The sequence below is a fragment of the Spea bombifrons genome, chromosome 7 (assembly GCF_027358695.1).
Source record: "Spea bombifrons isolate aSpeBom1 chromosome 7, aSpeBom1.2.pri, whole genome shotgun sequence".
In the NCBI taxonomy this organism is placed as follows: domain Eukaryota; kingdom Metazoa; phylum Chordata; class Amphibia; order Anura; family Pelobatidae; genus Spea; species Spea bombifrons.
Window position 1 is genome coordinate 46,584,210 of NC_071093.1, and position 18,495 is coordinate 46,602,704.

An 18,495-nucleotide genomic window follows, 5' to 3' on the forward strand; every position below is an offset into this window, starting at 1 on the left:
TGCGTGTTAATATGTGTATGTAAGTTACATGGGGGGGCTCACCCAGGCCCACTAACCCCAGACTCACTCCTGACCTACTTGGTCCCTCCACTCATCTGATGAACTTTATCCTCTGCTCTAATCTCTACCTCTCATGCTTGTATAAGACGTCTCAAGGCCGCCCCATCCTCTGGAATGTTCTACCCCAGCTTATCACACCCCCCCCCCGCGTCTCCAGCCCTTCCACGAATCCCTTAAGACCCACTTCTTCAGAGAAACCGATCAACCAACAGGTTAACTCCTCGCCCCTACCCTCTGTCTCCCGTGTGTGCATGACAGTGGGATTCGCACATGTAAACACTGAGCGTGTGACGTGTGTGTGCGTGTACATGGACTCCAGTTACATAACTTCCAATCACTGCGCACCAGGCACACGTGTAAATGGAGCATGGACCCAGCATACAGCAGGCCCTTCAAACAATAGAGAAGGTGGTAATAAACTCTTTATTGGAATGAGACCGATAAATCACCACTAATGGAATGAGATTGTCTTTGGTTGTCATTTTAACAAAAGGAACATTTCTGGGCTCCACGATCCCTCAAAGATCTGATACCCCATCCAAGCAGCGTGTTCCCAGGGCTAGAACCGCGTCCTACGCGTGAAGCCCACACGAAGAGGCTCCTGTCCTTAACCATTATAAAGCATCCTTCATCTACAGAATACGCCCGTGGAACATATTTATCGGGGGCAGATAGAAGAGTATGGGGGAGCTTCAGGCCAATACTACTGGAAAGACTTACGTGGGTCCCAGCAGACGGGACGCTACTTTAGTTTAATTCAGTAAATAAGTGTTGGAAGAAGGTGGGATAGCCCTGGGACCACCTATGGCATGTATAATTGGATTGAGGTTACACATTTTAAGGCTGGTTTTCCAGACACCAACGGTAGCCATTTTGAAACAGACGCTTCCAGGGGGATATACTCAGAGACTGGCGCCAGTCCTCCGGCATCCATGGCCATTGCCACTTGAGGACACACCGTTCTGGATGGGGCATCAGGGCCAAGTGACGACCATCTTCAGAGCAGAGACCAGCTATGCCAAGAGGAGAGCCATTGGGGTTCATGGGATATGTCTCTGTAGGATTCCGCTGGTCATCCACGTAACGGATAGGGGCCAAGTTACGCGACGTCACATAATTTTGGACCTTCTGAGACCGGAACCTCACGAGACCTAAAAAGATACAGAAGACCGACTGAAAGACCTGGAGATGGATATTCTGGACAGACTCAGCTTTGGGATGGGATTAAAGTTTGAGTAATCGCATAGAGAAACATAAATTACCTTCTCCATGAGCCACCCAAACTCCAAGTGAGGATCCTTCCATTCCACGCAGCAGAACGGATGGGCTGGCTTCTATCCGTACCGTGACAAAGCGAGACTCGAAGCGGCCGGATTGATTGTGAGTGAGCAGAGTGCCCTGTGTTGGACGCTCCTCTGATGGACGGAAAGTGAGCATGAGTACAGTTTACAGGGCTCGGGAGATGGAGGCTCATCTCCTCCTGTATGCACTCACCTTGTTCTGTGGGGTTATCAGGGCCGACCCATCCCAGCAGCGCCATCAGCTGGCACCCGTTACAGACGCCCAGACTGAAGGTGTCTTTGCGGCTGCGGAAAGCCTCAAACTGGTCGCGCACGGCAGCGTTGTACCTCACAGAGGCCGCCCAGCCTGCGACACGGGAAAGCACAATGATATAAACGTAAGATGGCGCGGGAAGCCGAATAGGTCAGCAACATGCGCGGATCGACATTTACCCTTTGCAGAGCCCAAGACGTCGGCGTAGCTGAATCCCCCAACAAACACGATCCCCCGGAAGGAGTCCAGAGTGGTGCTTCCAGAAATGAGATCTTCCATAGTGACGTCCCACACCTGAAGACAGAGGACAGCAGCAAGTGATTAGCACCCATAGGCAAGATCAGGGAACCATTGGCCTACAGGGCAGAAAGGCTACCTCAAACCCGGCCATCAGCAGAGCAGCCGCCATCTCTCTATCTCCATTACTTCCTTCCTCGCGCACGACAGCCACACGTGGGAGAGATTCCTCTGTTACAAGAAATAAAGTTATCTAAGCAGCCAGAATGTGTTTCGTGCAGAAAAAACAAAGCTCCTTTCCATCGCTGTACCAGTTAACGGGGGCAGAACAGGGTTTTCAGACGGGTCGAAAGTCAGGTGGAACGTAGGTCCTTCCCTCTGACGCAATCCAGATTCCTCCTGGGACACACAGCTTGGATTGGCCTGCAAACGCTCTAGCTGAAAGCTGGTCTCCTCCCAAACAGCCCTCAGGGTCCCCACGTCCTCGGACAGAACCTCTTCACCATTCACAGAGACTCGGACCTGGACAGGATGGCAAAGGGCTTAGACATCGACGACTGGTTTGTTGTAGTTAACTTACTGAGGAGGGGTCACATTACACAAACCCTGGCATTAGGTCCCCGACCCTCGGTACATCCAATCTTCACACATTGAACCCCGGCTGCTCGGTACTGCTCCATAACCACCTCCAGAACCAGTTCCGACACCTCTAGAACTAGACCCAGCTCTTCTGCAAACAGGAGCTCCAGAGCTGAACATCCAATGAGAGAAGAAAGAAGATGAAGCCCCATAGCCAGATTTTATACCGCAGATTGTTGCTGTGGGTACAGAGACTCACCTCCTTTCCCAGGGGATGAAAGCTCAACATCCAGACCACAGTTCCCTGCAAAAGCCATCTCCAGGAGACACGTAATCAGGCCACCGTCACTGACGTCATGCCCAGCACTCAAGGATCGGTCTGATGTAAATTGGGAGAACGGAAATGCAAATTAATGGCTAACCACGGATAAAAAATAGCCACGTTCCACCGAAACACCCCAAAATGAGACATTATCTGACTTTATTGACCATGAGCTCCTTCTCACCTCGTAGAAGCCTCTGTGTAACCTGGAAGCAGGACACTAACGTCTGCGGACAATCCAGGTCAGGGGGCTGATCACCCAACTGCGAATAACACTGTGCCAAGGAACTACCGCCCAGCCGATGCTGGCCAGGGCAGATGGGGACATAGAGCAGGACACCTGAAAAGAAGACACCAGATCACGGCCACCATGTTTTTAGCCCATCATCTACATAATGAAACCAATCACTACTACATCTACCATACTAAATACATCGCTGCCCAGACTCCAAACCCGTATGATCACATAACTGTAATGTATGTTAAGTAATGTAACTAGGCAACCGCAGAAGTTTGTTTATGGACAGACCCCGATAGAGGCAGCCATGGGATTTTACCTTTCTGTCCTGGAATTTTTAGGTCCGGGGTTACTGTTGCAGTTATGTCAGGACATGGAGCGTAGACGGAAATTACAAGAGAGCCTGAAGGAGGAGAGTAAAAATATTTTAATTAACGAGAACATGAAGCACAATCAGGGAAGGGTAAGTTTAATGCTTAAAGCGAGATTTACCCCAACCCCCCCCCCCCCATGTAACTCCCTCTATGATTACCTGGTGCCTTCACCGTGTCCGACCCGACCCTGGCTGCCATACTGAGAGAATCCTTCCCGCCGTCTACTGCCACCCCCAACTCCGTCATAACATCACACATAGCGGCGCATGCATCGTACAGAGAAGCCCCCTCTCCAGGAAGCTTGGCTGCCCACATCCAGTTTCCGCTGCACTTGACATCCTAGGAGGAGGCAGAATGGGCAAATCACTTGGGGCAATTACAGAGGAATCAAGCTCATCGACACGCGAGCCTCGAGTATCCCGGATGTATCCATAATCCGTGATAAAAACAAATTACGGAGCCGGGGTCAGAGGATCTCACCTTCAGGTCAGTGACTTCAGCAAAGACGAGATTGGTCAGAGCCTCCCCCACCGCCAGCCGGGCTCCTGCCGCCGGGTTCAACAGGCCTTTTATTGGCTGCTCCCCTATTGCAGTGGCTCCTCCCACTACGTCGGAATAGGAAAGGGACACCACGGCCACATCAGCCAAAGGGGTGTGAAGGGGGCCCACGCACTGCTGCTGGGCCACAAGGCCTGTGACAGAGCGATCCACCTGACGGAGGCAGAAGATGTCAGCCAACGTATCAAGCAATGGGAATAATACAGCAATAATATCACAACAAAAGTCAAAAACAGAGAGGTACCACAAGGAGCCACATCGTCTGGGCATAGCTAGCCCGGATTTACCTTGTTAGTCAGGTACCTCTTGCTTCCCACAGACGGTAACCTCAAAACTCTCTCCAATGCTTGTCGGACAGTCAGATCTCCGGGCAGAGTCAAGCTTTGCAGGTCGAGGGAGGCACGATTCAGGATAAACTCCTAATTATACAAAAAGACAATGAAGAACAAAAGGCCAGAGAAGTCATAAAGGACCATGCTGTGGAGCAAGGCGCTTATTAACAGGTATTACCTTGCGTGGCATCTTTCCCAAAACCCAATCCAAATGAAGATCGACAGGAACAGCATTTCGATCTCTGGCATCTGGGAGGGGGTCCGTCTCACTGCCGTTCACCAACATGATCTGTAAGAAGGGTAAGGAGAGGGTATCAGGGAGTTTAATTCCAAATTGTTCCAATGGCAAGTCAAGAGGGACAATGGGGACACTTACCCTGCCATCTCCTGTGATCTTGCCCACAAAATCCACCGGGCACCTTTCCCGTCGGCATACAGACCGCAAAAATTCAGCATCGGCTGGACGCAACAGCAAAGCATTGGACTCCTGATATTCTGCTCCCCAGATCTCCAGCACACTCAGCGTGGGGTCTCCCAGCTTCAGAGAGATAATAAAGCATGACTCTTACGAGAAGGAAAACGAGAAGGACCCAAAACCCTGAGAGATGACAGGAAAACAGACCTGAAAGCTTCCCGTGTAGATGACGGCTCCTTGGGGTTCGCTCAGCTCTTTGAGAACATTGCCTGCAGGTGAGAAGGCAGCGTAAGGAACGAGTGAAGAACATATGGTTTGTTTTCGGTCCTAAGAAAGATGACGGCCAACGTCGTGCTGGATGATACGATGCGTTTATTTGGGTTCTCACCATTCCCTCCGGCCCCTTGATCGTGGATGCTGCAGATTGGGTTTCCGGACCCCTTCTCCACACAAGCCCGCACGGCACGGTTCATCTTCTGCTCCATCTCGGCATCCCCTCTCTGCACAGCCCCAAAGTCTAGGTCACTGGCGTTATCACCCTGAACCTAAAAAGAGAGCAGCAAGAGGTTCATTTCAGGACCCTCCGGAGAACCCTGTGATGAAGCACTAGTGGCATCTCCCTCAGTCTAATGGCAGGGTTAGGGTGCTGGTATCAATGGCCCTCGCAGGGCGTACCTGGATGGACGACGCTGCCCCTCCTCCAACACCAATCCTATAGACCGGGCCGCCGACTTTTACCACGTGCATCCCTGAAAATAATTACAAAGATCAGGAAGCTGAATAGTATTTGGGCCACCATTCTTCACACTCATGTCATGCATCTTCTGCTCGTTCGTCCTTCAGGAATCCTAAACGGACCCCGTCACCCGCGATATTCACGCGCATTCTATTGCCTGCGGGTCTGGGTTCATGCTCCTCGTTATCTAATCATCTTGATCCAGTTTCCATGGCAATACTGTCGGCGCTTTTTGCTTTCTGCTCCCCGATGAGGAATCCTCACCAGGTTCTGGGGGGTCCTTGCTGCGGTGAATGTCCTCCATCGAGCCAATTCCTCCGCTGAACATGATAGGCTTCACCCACTCTCTCCTTTCTCCGGAGGGCATACGCAGCCCGAAGGAACGGGCAAACCCTACGGGAAGCACAGACGGCATTAAGGAGCCACATAACCCCCCCGGTGTGAAATTCCTACCCCTCCCAGGAAACGCCAGATCTCTCACCTGCCAGGACCGGCTCGCCAAACTTATTTCCATAGTCCGAGGCGCCATTACTGGCTTCGATGGCCACTTCCAGGGGCCGCGCAAACTGCACGGGGTACTGGAAAGAAGAGTCCTCCCAGGGCAGGGGGTATCCTGAGCCGACAGAAAATGGAAGATTGAAGCAAAACGAATTTGCATTTTAAATTCCCAGAAACAGAAATGACGGAAAAGACACAAAATTAGATGATGCGGCCAACATGAAATGACTACGGCGTTCCCCGTCCCTGCTTCGGACACGGCGCGTTTTCCCGAATCCTCGTAGAGTAAGATATAATAATATAGAGAATCCTTAATAAAAGATGTTTAATGTATTACAGGAAGACATCGCAGGTCCACCCCCGAGGATCCTCACCTGGGATGTGAAGGTTCCCGAAGCAGTAGCCGGCAGTTCCTGCGATGACGTGAGCTCCTTGCCCCGTGCTCTGAACGTCGCGGATGCGCCCGCCTGTCCCCGTGGTGGCGCCACTGAAAGGGGCCACACCTGCGCAGGAGAGAAGGGCAGTGAGCGAGAGGGAAAGGAGGGCATCTTTTGGACTCCTGCCTACCATTCAGTCTTCCCTCCTTAACCCCTACTCCTCCACCACACAAACCTACTCACCGGTGGGGAAGTTATGCGTTTCCGCGGTGAAGATCAGATGGCGCATGGATCGCTGCAGCTCGTAGCGTCCGGCACGAGAGGGGTCGGTGGGGATCAGACTCGTAACTTCATGTCCTTGGATGGCGCTGCGGGGGTACAGAATCAGACGGAGCTGAGTGCTGCGTTGAGCGCATGTGTAGGACGCATGCGACGCATTAAATGGCTGCACCGGGGTTATAATATGGCACAACGTATACATTTCTCCCCACGGACCTGCTGTTGTCGCAGAACTTGATGACGTTGTTCTGGTTACTGGTGTCCTGAGTCTTCATGATCATGTCGAACAGAGACTGTTCCTTCTCCTGCCCGTCCACCACCAGTCTGCCCTTAAAGAACCAGTGCCGGCTGTGCTCGCTGCGACAGACAAAGCTCGGTTAGTCGCCGACCGGCGGAGCGAAGACACGCGCTCCGGGGGAGAACACGGACCTGTTAGACTGCGCCAGGTCGAAGCACTCCACGCTGCTTGGGTTACGGCCCACGCGCTGGAACAGGCCGCTGTAATAATCCAGGTCCCACGAGTCAAACGCCAGACCTGACGACGGTAAAGCGAGACCACCATACGGCGTAAGTTGGGGAGGTGCAATCATGAGAGACAGCAAAAGCCAGGCAGGAGCGTAAACGAGATAACTGGAGAGCCAAAGCCACGCGAGAGAGCGGGCATCAGGACAAAAAGCTTAAGAACGAGATCTCCGCGCCAGGAGCCATGAGGTTGGGTGTCATGATGGCGTCTCACTCACCGAGCTCAGAGTTGGCTTTCTCCAGCGCCGCCCTGCCTTGCCCGATGACATCCACCTCGTACACGTTTTCTGGCCGGGCAGACACCTGGAAGCTGGTCACGGGCTCCGGGTAAACGCACTCCGTCATGCGGTCATAAAGAGACGCCGTCAGCTTCTTCTCCTCGCTCTCCTCCGGCCGGCTCTGGAACTGAACGGGGAACGGATAAGACAACCTGGTAACCCCAGCTGGAGAGACACCAACGCTGACCCAACACGCGCACCACGGAGTATTCCTACAGACTAAGAGGAACATTCTAGAATATATACACAAACTGCCCTCCCAACACTCAGGACCCAGTAACATGTATACAGTAATACCCGCCTGGCGGGCACTGGCTGGATTCGTCTTCATTGAGTGGAAACATCTCACCTTTATCAGGTACCTCCTGGAGCACTCAATCCTGTCCACGTCTGTGAAACCCACCGACTGACAAATGGAGACTGCGTTGGTGGAAGCTGCAGTGGAGAAGTTCATCCTGAGAGGGAGAGGTGGGTGTCAAGGGCCGGGTAATGAGCATGAAACAAGGACAGAGGGGGCAGGAAACGGAGGGCCGCTCACCTCGGCCCGATTTCAACGAGCAGGTCTGAAGGCTCGGGATGGAGGCGAGACGTTTCCGAGACGCTCTGAGGGTCAAACGGACAGCTGAAGAGCCAGCGCAGGGCGTCAGTCTCCTGGCTGGAGGGGGGAGAGTCGGCTGTGGAGAGAGCGCTGGGTGAGAAATAAAGACATAGGAGGGGGAGCCGGGGGGTGGTGGGGATTAATCAGTAGGTACCCCGCTCGGGGGGTGCAGGGGCCCCCGACTTCGCTCTCACCCGTCCAGTTGACATTATAACACAGCTCAGTGTGCACGCCGCGGATGTACTCCACGCTGGAGAGACGGGCGACGCTGGCCGAGGGCTCCAAGGAGCAGTAGAAGTGCAAGACCACCATCTCTGCAGATACAGCGGACCCCTGAAGAGAAACACAAGACAAGTGAGCGCAAAACCGGAGAGCGACAAACCCCGAGCGGCAGAGCGTCCTCAGCGAGTGCGGGGCAGAACGGGGTGAGAAGGGGTAACTGCTGGGGGGATTCCCTGTCGAGCTGGAATGAGCTATCTGGCTCAGTTAACCCCGCGTTATCAAGAGAGAGCTTCTCCAGCCAGCCACGTATATATTACAGGGTTAATACGGGGAGATGGTTCCATGCCGCTCACCGTTTAGCGAATAAAGCCCTAGGCTGGGGGCAGAGCGGAGTGAACGGGGCAGATGTCAGTACGCTGGAGGGGCTGAGCGCTCGCTCACGAGTTCGGCTGGATGTCGCTTTATTAGATCAGCAGGAAACACTCATTGGTCTCGGAGCGAGACTCACAAAGCTGTCTCTGTGTGGAGCGTCACCAGATCACGGGAATTAGAGACACGCTAACTTCATACCTGTCACACACATACACGTCCTGCAGCACAGGGCGACGCAAACATGTATGTACACAGCTTCAGATCCACAAGCTACATACATGAAGGGTACGGAACACGCAATGCATACGGGGAGAAAAACATTTACATGTGCCATGTCTGCCCTGCATGTGCAGGGGGTCACGCCACGGCTGGGCACGCACCCTGCGCACACGCTACACACCAGGCGCACACGCTACACATGCTACATGTACACACTATACATACAACATGTTCTTACCTAAACCATGTGCTCCGAGAGACCCGCAGACACCGGGGGAGGACAGACTGGGGCAGGGGGAGGGCAGACACACAGGAGGAGGGGCAGGGGAGGGCACATGGGAGGAGATACAGGCAGGGAGGGTATGTAGGAGGGCAAATAGTATCCCTGATATAGAGTGGGAGGGGCAGACAGACTCTATGCACAGAGTCCCAGCGAGATGATCTGCCCCCACCCCCCGGGGTAAACATCCGCCCCTCCTGGATGAATCCGCACTCCGGGGTAATAAACGTTTAGTTACATCGTATCGAAAACAAATACCGCGTTCCGAGGGACGGTTACAATGTTTCTAACCCCCATCGTTACAAGCGTTTATACCCCACCGGGGCAATTCTCTGTGTCCTCGTCTTCCCCAGCTCCGGAGGGAAACCACTTTATTATCTATATTATTCTATTTTACTTATATAGTGCCAACAATCCTGCTGCGCCTCTTACAGTCCCTGCATTCAAAGGGTGTGAGAGAACCGGAGCCGACCGGATACATTAGAGGGCTCGGCTCGCAGGCTTACAATCTAGAGGGAATGGGGTATAAACATAAGGCGCAGAGAGAGGGGCAGATAGTGGTGTGGGAGTCATATCGGGGGGCAGACGATTTCTAGCTGAATAGGGGGATTTAGAGGTATGAGGCAAATAATTAGGGGGAGCCTTGTGACTCGGCCCCCTCCGCTGGATCCCGGATATTTCTGGGACTCCTTTGAACCCCGTTATCCCGCGGGCTCCGCGCATGAACGTCTCTCCAGACAGAAGAAAGCTCCAAAAACCATCGGAAGCGGGCCGATCCCTCTGGGCTCCTGTAACCGCAGAGCGTCGCGGCTCCGGGTGAAACGCGTGGAGATCCCGTTTTATTTTTCGGCAGCACCCGACACTCTAATAATTTCCGTCTAATTGGGGAATTTACACAATATTTCTGAGTTCCTCCCGGAAAATACGGCGGCACCGACTCCGGATCCAGGGCACCATGATGTGTTTTAGAGCAGAGAGGACAGGGGCCTGTAGCCAATAGGACAGCAGTATGTCTAATCGCCACTTCCCATTGGCTGCATACAATGTTCTGATAAACACGTATGTTGAAACGCATGGATATATTTATTTAGAACACAGATACGGCAGAAAATCCGAAGACACGGGCGGGGAGTCTTTATTCCGTCTCTTTAAACCACTTGCAGGGGGTCTCGGTCCGCTTGAGAGACCACGACCTCCACCTTCCCCTCCAGCATCTCCTGGATCTTCCCCCGAAGCTCCTTCAGGAACCCTCGCTCCGAGTTGCTGTGCTCACACAGGACCACGCTGCGCCCCTCGGCCACCACGTCCAGCACATCGTGATGAGACATCTCACCTGCGCGGGGCAGACAGACGCGAGTTACCCCGGGGTAAACACTCACCTGAGAGTTACAGGGCAAAGGAAAGGCACCTGAAGCCTGATGGGGCATTTAGATGGGGCAGGTGGGAGGGTAAACCCGGGGCCCTTTGCCTCACAGTGGAAGTCACAGGCTGAGCGTTGGTCTGTGGGTTTCCGGGAGACCCCCGGAGAGGGTAACGACCCCCTGCCGGCACTCCAGTACCTGTCAGATAAAGGTCAGCGGGAACTCCACTCAGGATGCTGCTCCCCGAGCCTGCGCAGACAGCCACCGTACTTACAGAGGACTCTGGGAACAAGCAAGAGACTGTTCATACAGAGAGACAGACTGTCGCATAGAGACAAACAGCCATGTATAACAGAGACAGACGAGTGTAAGAGACAGCCGTGTGTAAAAGAGACAGTCGCATTGTGACAGACAGCCGTGTGTAAAAGAGACAGTCGCATTGTGATAGACAGCCGTGTGTTAAAGAGACAGTCGCATTGTGATAGACAGCCGTGTGTAAAAGAGACAGTCGCATTGTGATAGACAGCCGTGTGTTAAAGAGACAGTCGCATTGTGATAGACAGCCGTGTGTAAAAGAGACAGTCGCATTGTGATAGACAGCCGTGTGTTAAAGAGACAGTCGCATTGTGATAGACAGCCGTGTGTAAAAGAGACAGTCGCATTGTGATAGACAGCCGTGTGTTAAAGAGACAGTCGCATTGTGATAGACAGCTGCGTATTAGCGACAGGTCACATTACTGCTCACCCAGCGTTTTGCCCCGTCCTAGGGCCAGGCGCAGGTGCCGTAAGTCCAGGTGGGCTTTGATGCGTTCCAGGGCAGTTGCTATGGACACCGACTCCGTTAGAGTGCAGAGACGCCCCATCCCGGTATCCAGCAATGGGGGCTGCAGGGGCAGATAAAACATTAACCTCCTCCTCGCCGTATTTCTCTGCCTAGTGGTGCACCGGTTCACGTACCTTCTGTAGGTTGAGGAGCTCCACACTACTATACGCACGCGGCCACTCGGTCAGGACAGCCAGAACCTGCGGCAGGGCATCCCGAGAACAACTTACCCTGACCCGGGCCGCTCCATCGCCGTCCTCCCTGGTGGGCGACACGGAGAGCGCTTAAACCCCTGCGGATGACATCACAGCCGCGCGCGGAACCTAAGACGACCTACCTGACTGCCGAGGGGTGGAGGCGGACGCCCGGCAGGGACTTCAGTCTGGACACCGGGCTCTCCGACGGGTCGTGGCTAAACTCCAGGACGTGGGCGAAGCCACCGGGGTGGGACAGCCATGAGGAGAGACGCAGAGGAACAGACGTGCACGGCCCTGCGGACAGAGATAGATAGATGGACGTACCTACAGACACAGTACCTTCAACCGTCTACACGAGTGCAGAACAGAGGACGCCATTGGTCAAGGAGGGGGAGAACGCGGACATCACACACAGCGGCCCTCACCAACTGCCCTCCCGAGCCAGTCGTTCACCCCATCGGGGAGAGCGTCGTAGGCCGTGTGCGGAGAGTAGACGGCCAGACGTCCCTCCAGAGCCTTCACCACCAGCCTCTCCTTCCAGCTTCCACTGGTGACCCTCTTCAGGGCTTTGAATATGGGAGGGTGATAGGAGAGGACCAAGTCCGCGGCCATCCCCACCGCCTCCTCCAGCACGTCTTCCGTCAGGTCGTTGGTCAGCAGGAGCCTGTGGACCAGGTGAGGAGGACTGGGCTCCACCAGAAGGCCCACGTTATCCCAGCTCTCCGCCAAGGCTGGGGGGGCGAAGGCGTCGAGACGAGAGACCACCGTGCGGAGATCCATCACGCCGCGGCGAGAGGACCACCTGGCCAGAGGAAACGGGAGACGCCGGAGGGTCCGACTCAACTGCATCCAGCGAAGAACACGAGAGGGAGAGGCTGGAGGAAACAGAGGTGGAGAGGGGGCAATAATTAGACGCGGGGGAGGGGCGGGGTATAAACTGGACCCTATATGGGGATCTTTTTTTTTTTTGTGGGAGAATTTTAATAAAAAATACTCAAAGCGTGACGTGATGGGGCGGAATAACGGAAGATAACAAGCGGTTAACACAGCCTCAGTGGGGAAGACAAAGCCCGGCTTCCAGGGTAAGTTTCTGAGTAAATGCCCCGTCCCGAGGCTAATTACCCTCGCGGCATGCGGGTGCTCAGCAACGAAAACTGACTCCGGGGGCCCGACGTGTCGACCCTGCACCCACCGACGGGACTATACAGCCACACAGGAGCTCTGGCAGCTATGCACACGGCGCTGGCTGAGTGTGCTGGGGGCTGAAGCCCAAAACTAGCTAACCGTGATGGAAGCTGCTGGATTCCAGCGTCTATGGCTGAGGGTGATAGGAGTGGCGGCAGCCCTAAACAGGAGGGGCATTTCTTTGCTGCTATGTGCCCTGGCGGGGGTATGTAGGTATTAAAATACATATCGGTGCAGAAGCCGCAGGGCTTCTCACAACTTTTACCTGCTGTTGGTTTGTAAATCAGAGCAGCGCTGCGGAGTATGTTGGCGCTATATGCACCAATTTATACCAATTCCGGACTCCCAGGCTGCACCTGACCCCAGAACCCTGCAACGAGCAGAAATAATATCACGTGGAGGAAGTCTCCTTTCTATTCGCACCTGGCAGGAAGTCCGGCCTCCTGACGACGACATGACAGGAAGTCGGCCATCTTGCTACTCCCAGAAACTGGCGGCCAACCCAGCCGCGGCGGCCATCTTGGTACACCCACTGGAGCAGAAACGTGAGCTTCCAGTCACAGCAGAGCCGGTGCCGCTCGGCTAACGAACCGATGTCATAAAAAGTAATTTCTAAACTAACCTCAATTTATAAGAATGAACGAATCTGCTTTATTATCCTTAATGTGGCTGTGAAGACTGGTCCTGGGGCGTAATGGGTTAATGTGCGTGGGATTCAGGGTCATGTTTGGATTGTATGGAGGTAGGTGGTCGTGGTGTGAGGCAGCCGTGTATAGGGGGTCGGTCGGGGCCGGCAGGGACGGGGTGAAGGGGATGCGTGTGGGTGAGGCCCGACGCGTTTCTCCTGCGGGATGCCAACGGTCCGGCGTTAGAGAAAAAACAAGACATTTCGCCCCGAAATCAGCGTGACTACTATAGTCGTCTGCTGGACGCTCCTGAGAAACGCGTCGGTCGGTATCCCTGCCTTCGAGGGGTTAAATTGTAAACGTTGCGGCGGCTGAAATAAACCGGAATCCGACAAAAAGACGAGATTCAGATTTTTGGTGATTTTTTATGATGATGTTTCTTCCTTTTATAGGTTCAGTGAAACGCGTCTCCGTCTGATTCCCCCCAAAATGGTGAGTTCATTCATTCCTGCAGCAAGAAATGTAACGGTTTTAACGCCGGAACAAGGCGAGAGAAGCCCCCGTCTGTCTGTCTGTCCGTCCGTCTCTTCCAGGCCGTGACGCTTCACACCGACTTGGGAGACGTCAAAATTGAGATATTCTGCGAGAGAGCGCCGAGGGCGAGCGAGGTGAGCGACTGACCCCCTTTACCCCTTCTCTTACCCCAAACTCTTACAGTCGTCATGCTGGCAAAGCATCAAGGGAAATGTAGTTCACAACATCTGGAGAGCCGAAGATTGCCTACCCCTGCCCTGGAGTAACGGCCACTTCATGGAATTGCTTCTGCAGATATTTTACATGGAGGTCGTATTTTAAAATCGGCCCCATCCGGCCCCCGTCTGGTCTCCCCGTTTCTCCTGCTGTAAAGACTCAAACCTTAATCAGTCGTTGGTCTCGCCTTAGATTCAGGAGCCGTATGTCTATCCCATGCATGTTTAATACCCTCACTGTATTACCCTCTACCACATCTGCTGGGAGGCTGCTCCACTCATCCACCCTCAGTTCATTGCGTGTGGTGGAGACGCCCCCTGCTGGGTCGCTGTTTGGTTTGGTGACTGGATTTTGGTCTCTCTTAGAATTTCCTCGCTCTTTGCGCCAGTAACTATTACACCGGCTGCGTCTTCCACAGGAACATTAAAGGCTTTATGGTGCAAACCGGGGATCCTTCAGGTGAGAACACGGACCCCCACTCTGCCCTGACCCCCTGCACGGACCCTCACTCTGCCCTGACCCCCCCGCACGGACCTCCACTCTGCCCTGACCCCCCGCACGGACCCCCACTCTGCCCTGATCCCCCGCACGGACCCCCACTCTGCCCTGATCCCCCGCACGGACCCCACTCTGCCCTGACCCCCCCGCACGGACCCCCACTCTGCCCTGACCCCCCCGCACGGACCCCCACTCTGCCCTGACCCCCCCGCACGGACCCCCACTCTGCCCTGACCCCCCCGCACGGACCCCCACTCTGCCCTGACCCCCCCGCACGGACCCTCACTCTGCCCTGACCCCCCCGCACGGACCCCCACTCTGCCCTGACCCCCCCGCACAGACCCCCACTCTGCCCTGACCCCCCCGCACGGACCCCCACTCTGCCCTGACCCCCCCGCACGGACCCTCACTCTGCCCTGACCCCCCCGCACGGACCCCCACTCTGCCCTGACCCCCCCGCACGGACCCCCACTCTGCCCTGACCCCCCGCACGGACCCCCACTCTGCCCTGACCCCCCGCACGGATCCTCACTCTGCCCTGACCCCCCGCACAGACCCCACTCTGCCCTAACCCCCCCCAGTGGGCATTTACACAGCGTGGCAGCACACCGCCCCGCGCTCCATCCCTCCCCGCGCTCCATCCCTCCCCGCGCTCCATCCCTCCCCGCGCTCCATCCCTCCCCGCGCTCCATCCCTCCCCGCGCTCCATCCCTCTCTTTCTGTTGCCGCAGCGTCTGCTCTCCCCGCTTGTGTTTAATTCGCCTTCTCGCCCCGCGCAGGAACGGGAAAAGGAGGGCAGAGCATCTGGGGCCGGAAGTTTGAAGATGAGTTCAGCGAATTCCTGAAGGTAACTTAACGCGGTCTCTCCGATGAGAGTGAGGTCATCGTTACATCATCGGAGTGAGCGGGTGGGGGGGGCAGATGGTTCACACCCCTTGGTGTTTCTCCGTGGAGCGAGGTGTAATACGAAACCCGTCCACTAGATGTCAGTGAGACCCTCGGGCTGTTCCATGCCAGAGCTATTTAACCCCTTCCTGCCCTGTATTGGATATCACCCCTGTTTCTACCCTTCTGCCCCCAGCACAACGTGCGCGGAGTCGTGTCGATGGCAAACAATGGCCCCAACACCAACGCCTCGCAGTTCTTCATCACCTACGGGAAGCAGCCTCACCTGGACATGAAATACACGGTGTTTGGAAAGTAAGTGGTGCCAGGGTGATGCTAACTGCCCTTCTGCCCCGTCTGTCTCACTATCTGCCCTCTTATTCCCCCGCCTGCCTTCTCTGCTCGCTGTGAGACGCCGCATGTCGCAGGTGTGAAACGTTAAGGGGTCTGGGTGATACCTGGGCTCTCCGGACCCCCTCCTTATGCCATTGGCTGGTGTTTCCAATTGGCAGTAAAATGCCTCGTGTTGGCCGATTGAGATAAATTCGGCTATTTATTTTGGGGGGTTTTATGTGTTTTTGACTGGTCTCTCTCTGGCGTAGAGTAATTGATGGCCTGGACACCCTGGATGAGCTGGAGAAGCTTCCGGTGCACGAGAAATCCTTCCGGCCCCTCACCGAGGTGCGAATAAAGGACGTCACCATTCACGCCAACCCCTTCGCTGCGTGATCCGAAAGCCCGTGGCGGAATGCGCAGCCGTGGGGACCCCGCTCCAGTCCCTGCGGGATCTGGGGGGCTCTGAGCAGACTCAGGAATCGGGTGGGTTTCACCTTCTGCCCCTGCGGTGGGACCTCCTGGTCCGCAGCTCAGCCTCAGAACTTCTCCTCCCCCGAGGAGCCGAGATTGTGATTTGTTTTGCTTCTGGGGTATTTTCCGTGACGGTGGAGGACGCCGGCGGGCGGGGGAAGGGGAGACACAACGTGTTCAGATCTTTAAATACAAATCCTATTCCTAAAAAACGGCTCCGTGTTTCTTTTGGGGCGAGACTGAGGTTTGCGCTTCCGTGATGAAATAATATGTATCAGTCTTCCGTGATGTTTGTGGGGCGGCTCTGTGCTGTTATAACACCCGTCCCCCCCCCACCGTATTCATATAACTCAGTGCAGTAAGATAAAGTCTTGATATGTTTTATTTAATACAGGGTAGAAAGAACATTGCAAAGCACCCACAGAGCGAGTAGAGGAGCTTACAGAGAGACAAGGGACCAGAATCCAAAGCTAGAGATTAAAAGATTTAATTAGCCAAAAGAGTAGGTTGATAAGTGGAACAGCCTCCCAGCAGAAGTGGTAGAGTAATACAGTGAGGGTATTAAACAGGCATGGGATAGACGAGACCAACGACTGATTAAGGTTTGTGTCTAATAAAGCTTTGTTAGTTCGCATAAAAAGAAAAAAAAACATAGATCCGTAGAATAAGTGTCCCAGGGATGAGGCGTCCGGGCGCTCTGGTTACCGGCCCTCATGGGCCAGCAATTAGCACTGAGGCACTTATTTTGGGGATCAATGATTTTTCAACCTTTCTTACTAACGGTTACTTTGTATTCAGTTTTTTGTTATAAGTTAGTATTTGTGTTTGTTAGTTTTTTTAGCGTCCCGTAATAATTGTGTCTCCTCACATCGCAGAGGGGTCCGAGGCGTCGGGGCCGGAGCCCAGCCTGGGGGTTCCCGGGTCGGATGTCACCCCGGCCCGGAGATCGATAAGATTATCACAAACCCAATGACTGCTGCGATGACCCACATCAAACAAGATTTCTGAAAGAGAGCCGGATGTTAGCGTTAAATGCCCCAGCGGCCCCCCCTGTAATGTCCGAAGCTGTAATAGCGCCTGTGAGGGGTGATGACCTAAAATACATTTTATACAATTCTTTATGTAAGAAAGATATTAAAGAACCCCTGAGGGCTGATTTCTGATTGCTGCCTAGGGGCAGACGGGTTCTCCAATGCACGGGTGCCTGGCTTAGGCCCTCATGGAGCGCAGGGCTAGGAGAATGAGGATGGATGAGACACTGAAGGGCAGAGTGGAGGAGAGAGAGAGTCGAGAAAAGGTTGGGATTGAAGAGAGGTCTAGATGGTGGAGTAACGTGGAGGAGGGGCAATAAAGGGGAGAGCAGGGGCAGAACGGGGTAATTAAATTGAAGAGTTGGTTGTTACTCACCGGCAGGGCGCATTCTGCAAAAAAAAAAGAAACAACGTAAATACATAACCAGCACCCCCCCTCCCCCACCCATGGCGTGTAATCTCTCGACGGAGCCGTGTTTGTAAACGTGTCGCTACGCATGGTGCGGAACCTCAGCTTCAGATTATCTGCGGGGGTTTGGGGTCCCCAGGTTTATTCTTTATGCCAGTTGATGGCGTTTCTGGCTCGTCTCTCAGGGAATTACTAGTGATTTCTGAGGGTCTCGTTAATAAACGCCAAATGCGTTGCCTTTGTTTCGTTCGGTATGATAATGGTGGGGGGGTCGATATTCTACGTGGTCTCCATAATCCCGACGACCCTCGGCCGGCCGTCTGGAACGTGGCGCTGAAATTAGTAATTAATAAGATGAAATAACCTGTTTTGTGAGAATTGTCAATCATTCTTCGTATCTCGTCAAGCTTTGTTGCTGTGAAAGGGAGTGATTTCCGCTTCTCCTCGGTGGAGAACAGGAAGAGGTTTCTGGCCAGTCTCCCGAGTTTGGGCTGCGTATTTAGGATCATGGCCTTCTCGTTTGCGCCATCGATCAGGTCATCGATCACCACGATAACTTTATCCCGACCTGAAATGACAGAGAAACGCTCAGACCTCTAAGGCTCTATTGTCCCTTTATAACCACTGGTGGCATTCATGGTGTAGGGTGGCAGGTCCTCTACCGCTTACTCAGAGACCGTCCATAAGAAAGCCCATGGAGAGGAGACTCCGCATGGGTTGGATCAAGTGCCTGGATGCTCTGGATCCATTTTATCCGAGCCAGAGCCTCTCCTACGGCCTAGCGGAGGGACTGAAAAGAAATAACTTTCCCTTGTCCCTAAGAATACAGCCCGGGACGCTCCGGTTCTTCTAAAAATAGAGCGAAAAGGGAGC

General features: G+C 54.2%; 3 protein-coding genes across 5 annotated transcripts; 1 reads left to right on the forward strand and 2 right to left on the reverse strand.

The window, feature by feature from the left end:
• Nucleotides 1-464: 464 nt before the first annotated feature.
• PFAS (phosphoribosylformylglycinamidine synthase) lies at nucleotides 465-9,084 on the reverse strand. The gene is made up of 29 exons (XM_053470509.1): nucleotides 9,009-9,084; nucleotides 8,152-8,290; nucleotides 7,898-8,033; nucleotides 7,709-7,814; nucleotides 7,300-7,486; nucleotides 6,989-7,094; nucleotides 6,776-6,916; nucleotides 6,524-6,648; nucleotides 6,278-6,406; nucleotides 5,887-6,018; nucleotides 5,670-5,798; nucleotides 5,345-5,418; nucleotides 5,058-5,214; nucleotides 4,877-4,938; nucleotides 4,631-4,792; nucleotides 4,433-4,543; nucleotides 4,210-4,341; nucleotides 3,845-4,075; nucleotides 3,523-3,703; nucleotides 3,310-3,393; nucleotides 2,937-3,092; nucleotides 2,690-2,809; nucleotides 2,457-2,602; nucleotides 2,163-2,373; nucleotides 1,991-2,082; nucleotides 1,794-1,908; nucleotides 1,555-1,707; nucleotides 1,323-1,475; nucleotides 465-1,211 (listed from the first exon to the last, which is right to left on the reverse strand). The coding sequence occupies exons 2-29, from the start codon at nucleotides 8,267-8,269 to the stop codon at nucleotides 898-900; spliced, it is 3,963 nt and encodes a 1,320-aa protein (XP_053326484.1). The 5' UTR covers nucleotides 8,270-8,290; nucleotides 9,009-9,084; the 3' UTR covers nucleotides 465-897.
• Nucleotides 9,085-10,110: 1,026 nt separating this feature from the next.
• On the reverse strand, nucleotides 10,111-13,026 carry NIF3L1 (NGG1 interacting factor 3 like 1). 2 transcript variants are annotated; one of them, XM_053470562.1, is made up of 7 exons: nucleotides 12,882-13,026; nucleotides 11,857-12,306; nucleotides 11,572-11,725; nucleotides 11,369-11,495; nucleotides 11,157-11,295; nucleotides 10,610-10,693; nucleotides 10,111-10,383 (listed from the first exon to the last, which is right to left on the reverse strand). In XM_053470562.1, the coding sequence occupies exons 2-7, from the start codon at nucleotides 12,278-12,280 to the stop codon at nucleotides 10,199-10,201; spliced, it is 1,113 nt and encodes a 370-aa protein (XP_053326537.1). In that variant the 5' UTR covers nucleotides 12,281-12,306; nucleotides 12,882-13,026; the 3' UTR covers nucleotides 10,111-10,198. The 2 variants fall into 2 exon arrangements, with proteins under 2 accessions (XP_053326537.1, XP_053326538.1); XM_053470563.1 differs by lacking the exon at nucleotides 12,882-13,026 and adding an exon at nucleotides 12,716-12,736.
• Nucleotides 13,027-13,121: 95 nt separating this feature from the next.
• Nucleotides 13,122-16,340, forward strand: PPIL3 (peptidylprolyl isomerase like 3). 2 transcript variants are annotated; one of them, XM_053470607.1, is made up of 7 exons: nucleotides 13,122-13,221; nucleotides 13,695-13,734; nucleotides 13,836-13,910; nucleotides 14,358-14,451; nucleotides 15,270-15,337; nucleotides 15,572-15,690; nucleotides 15,978-16,340. In XM_053470607.1, the coding sequence occupies exons 2-7, from the start codon at nucleotides 13,732-13,734 to the stop codon at nucleotides 16,102-16,104; spliced, it is 486 nt and encodes a 161-aa protein (XP_053326582.1). In that variant the 5' UTR covers nucleotides 13,122-13,221; nucleotides 13,695-13,731; the 3' UTR covers nucleotides 16,105-16,340. The 2 variants fall into 2 exon arrangements, with proteins under 2 accessions (XP_053326582.1, XP_053326583.1); XM_053470608.1 differs by lacking the exon at nucleotides 13,122-13,221 and adding an exon at nucleotides 13,341-13,358.
• Nucleotides 16,341-18,495: the final 2,155 nt, after the last annotated feature.

Excerpts from the sequence above, each read along its gene's own strand:
- PFAS (XM_053470509.1), bottom strand. The coding sequence starts at position 8,269 with ATGGTGGTCTTGCACTTCTACTGCTCCTTGGAGCCCTCGGCCAGCGTC. Across the intron at positions 6,407-6,523 it reads AACGCATAACTTCCCCACCG|GTGTGGCCCCTTTCAGTGGC; the intron begins GTGAGTAGGTTT and ends TCTCCTGCGCAG. Across the intron at positions 4,342-4,432 it reads TGGGAAAGATGCCACGCAAG|GAGTTTATCCTGAATCGTGC; the intron begins GTAATACCTGTT and ends TTGTATAATTAG.
- NIF3L1 (XM_053470562.1), bottom strand. The coding sequence starts at position 12,280 with ATGCAGTTGAGTCGGACCCTCCGGCGTCTCCCGTTTCCTCTGGCCAGG. Across the intron at positions 11,726-11,856 it reads CTGGCTCGGGAGGGCAGTTG|GGCCGTGCACGTCTGTTCCT; the intron begins GTGAGGGCCGCT and ends CTCTGTCCGCAG. Across the intron at positions 11,296-11,368 it reads AGCTCCTCAACCTACAGAAG|CCCCCATTGCTGGATACCGG; the intron begins GTACGTGAACCG and ends CTGCCCCTGCAG.
- PPIL3 (XM_053470607.1), top strand. Across the intron at positions 15,338-15,571 it reads AGTTCAGCGAATTCCTGAAG|CACAACGTGCGCGGAGTCGT; the intron begins GTAACTTAACGC and ends TTCTGCCCCCAG. Across the intron at positions 15,691-15,977 it reads AAATACACGGTGTTTGGAAA|AGTAATTGATGGCCTGGACA; the intron begins GTAAGTGGTGCC and ends TCTCTGGCGTAG.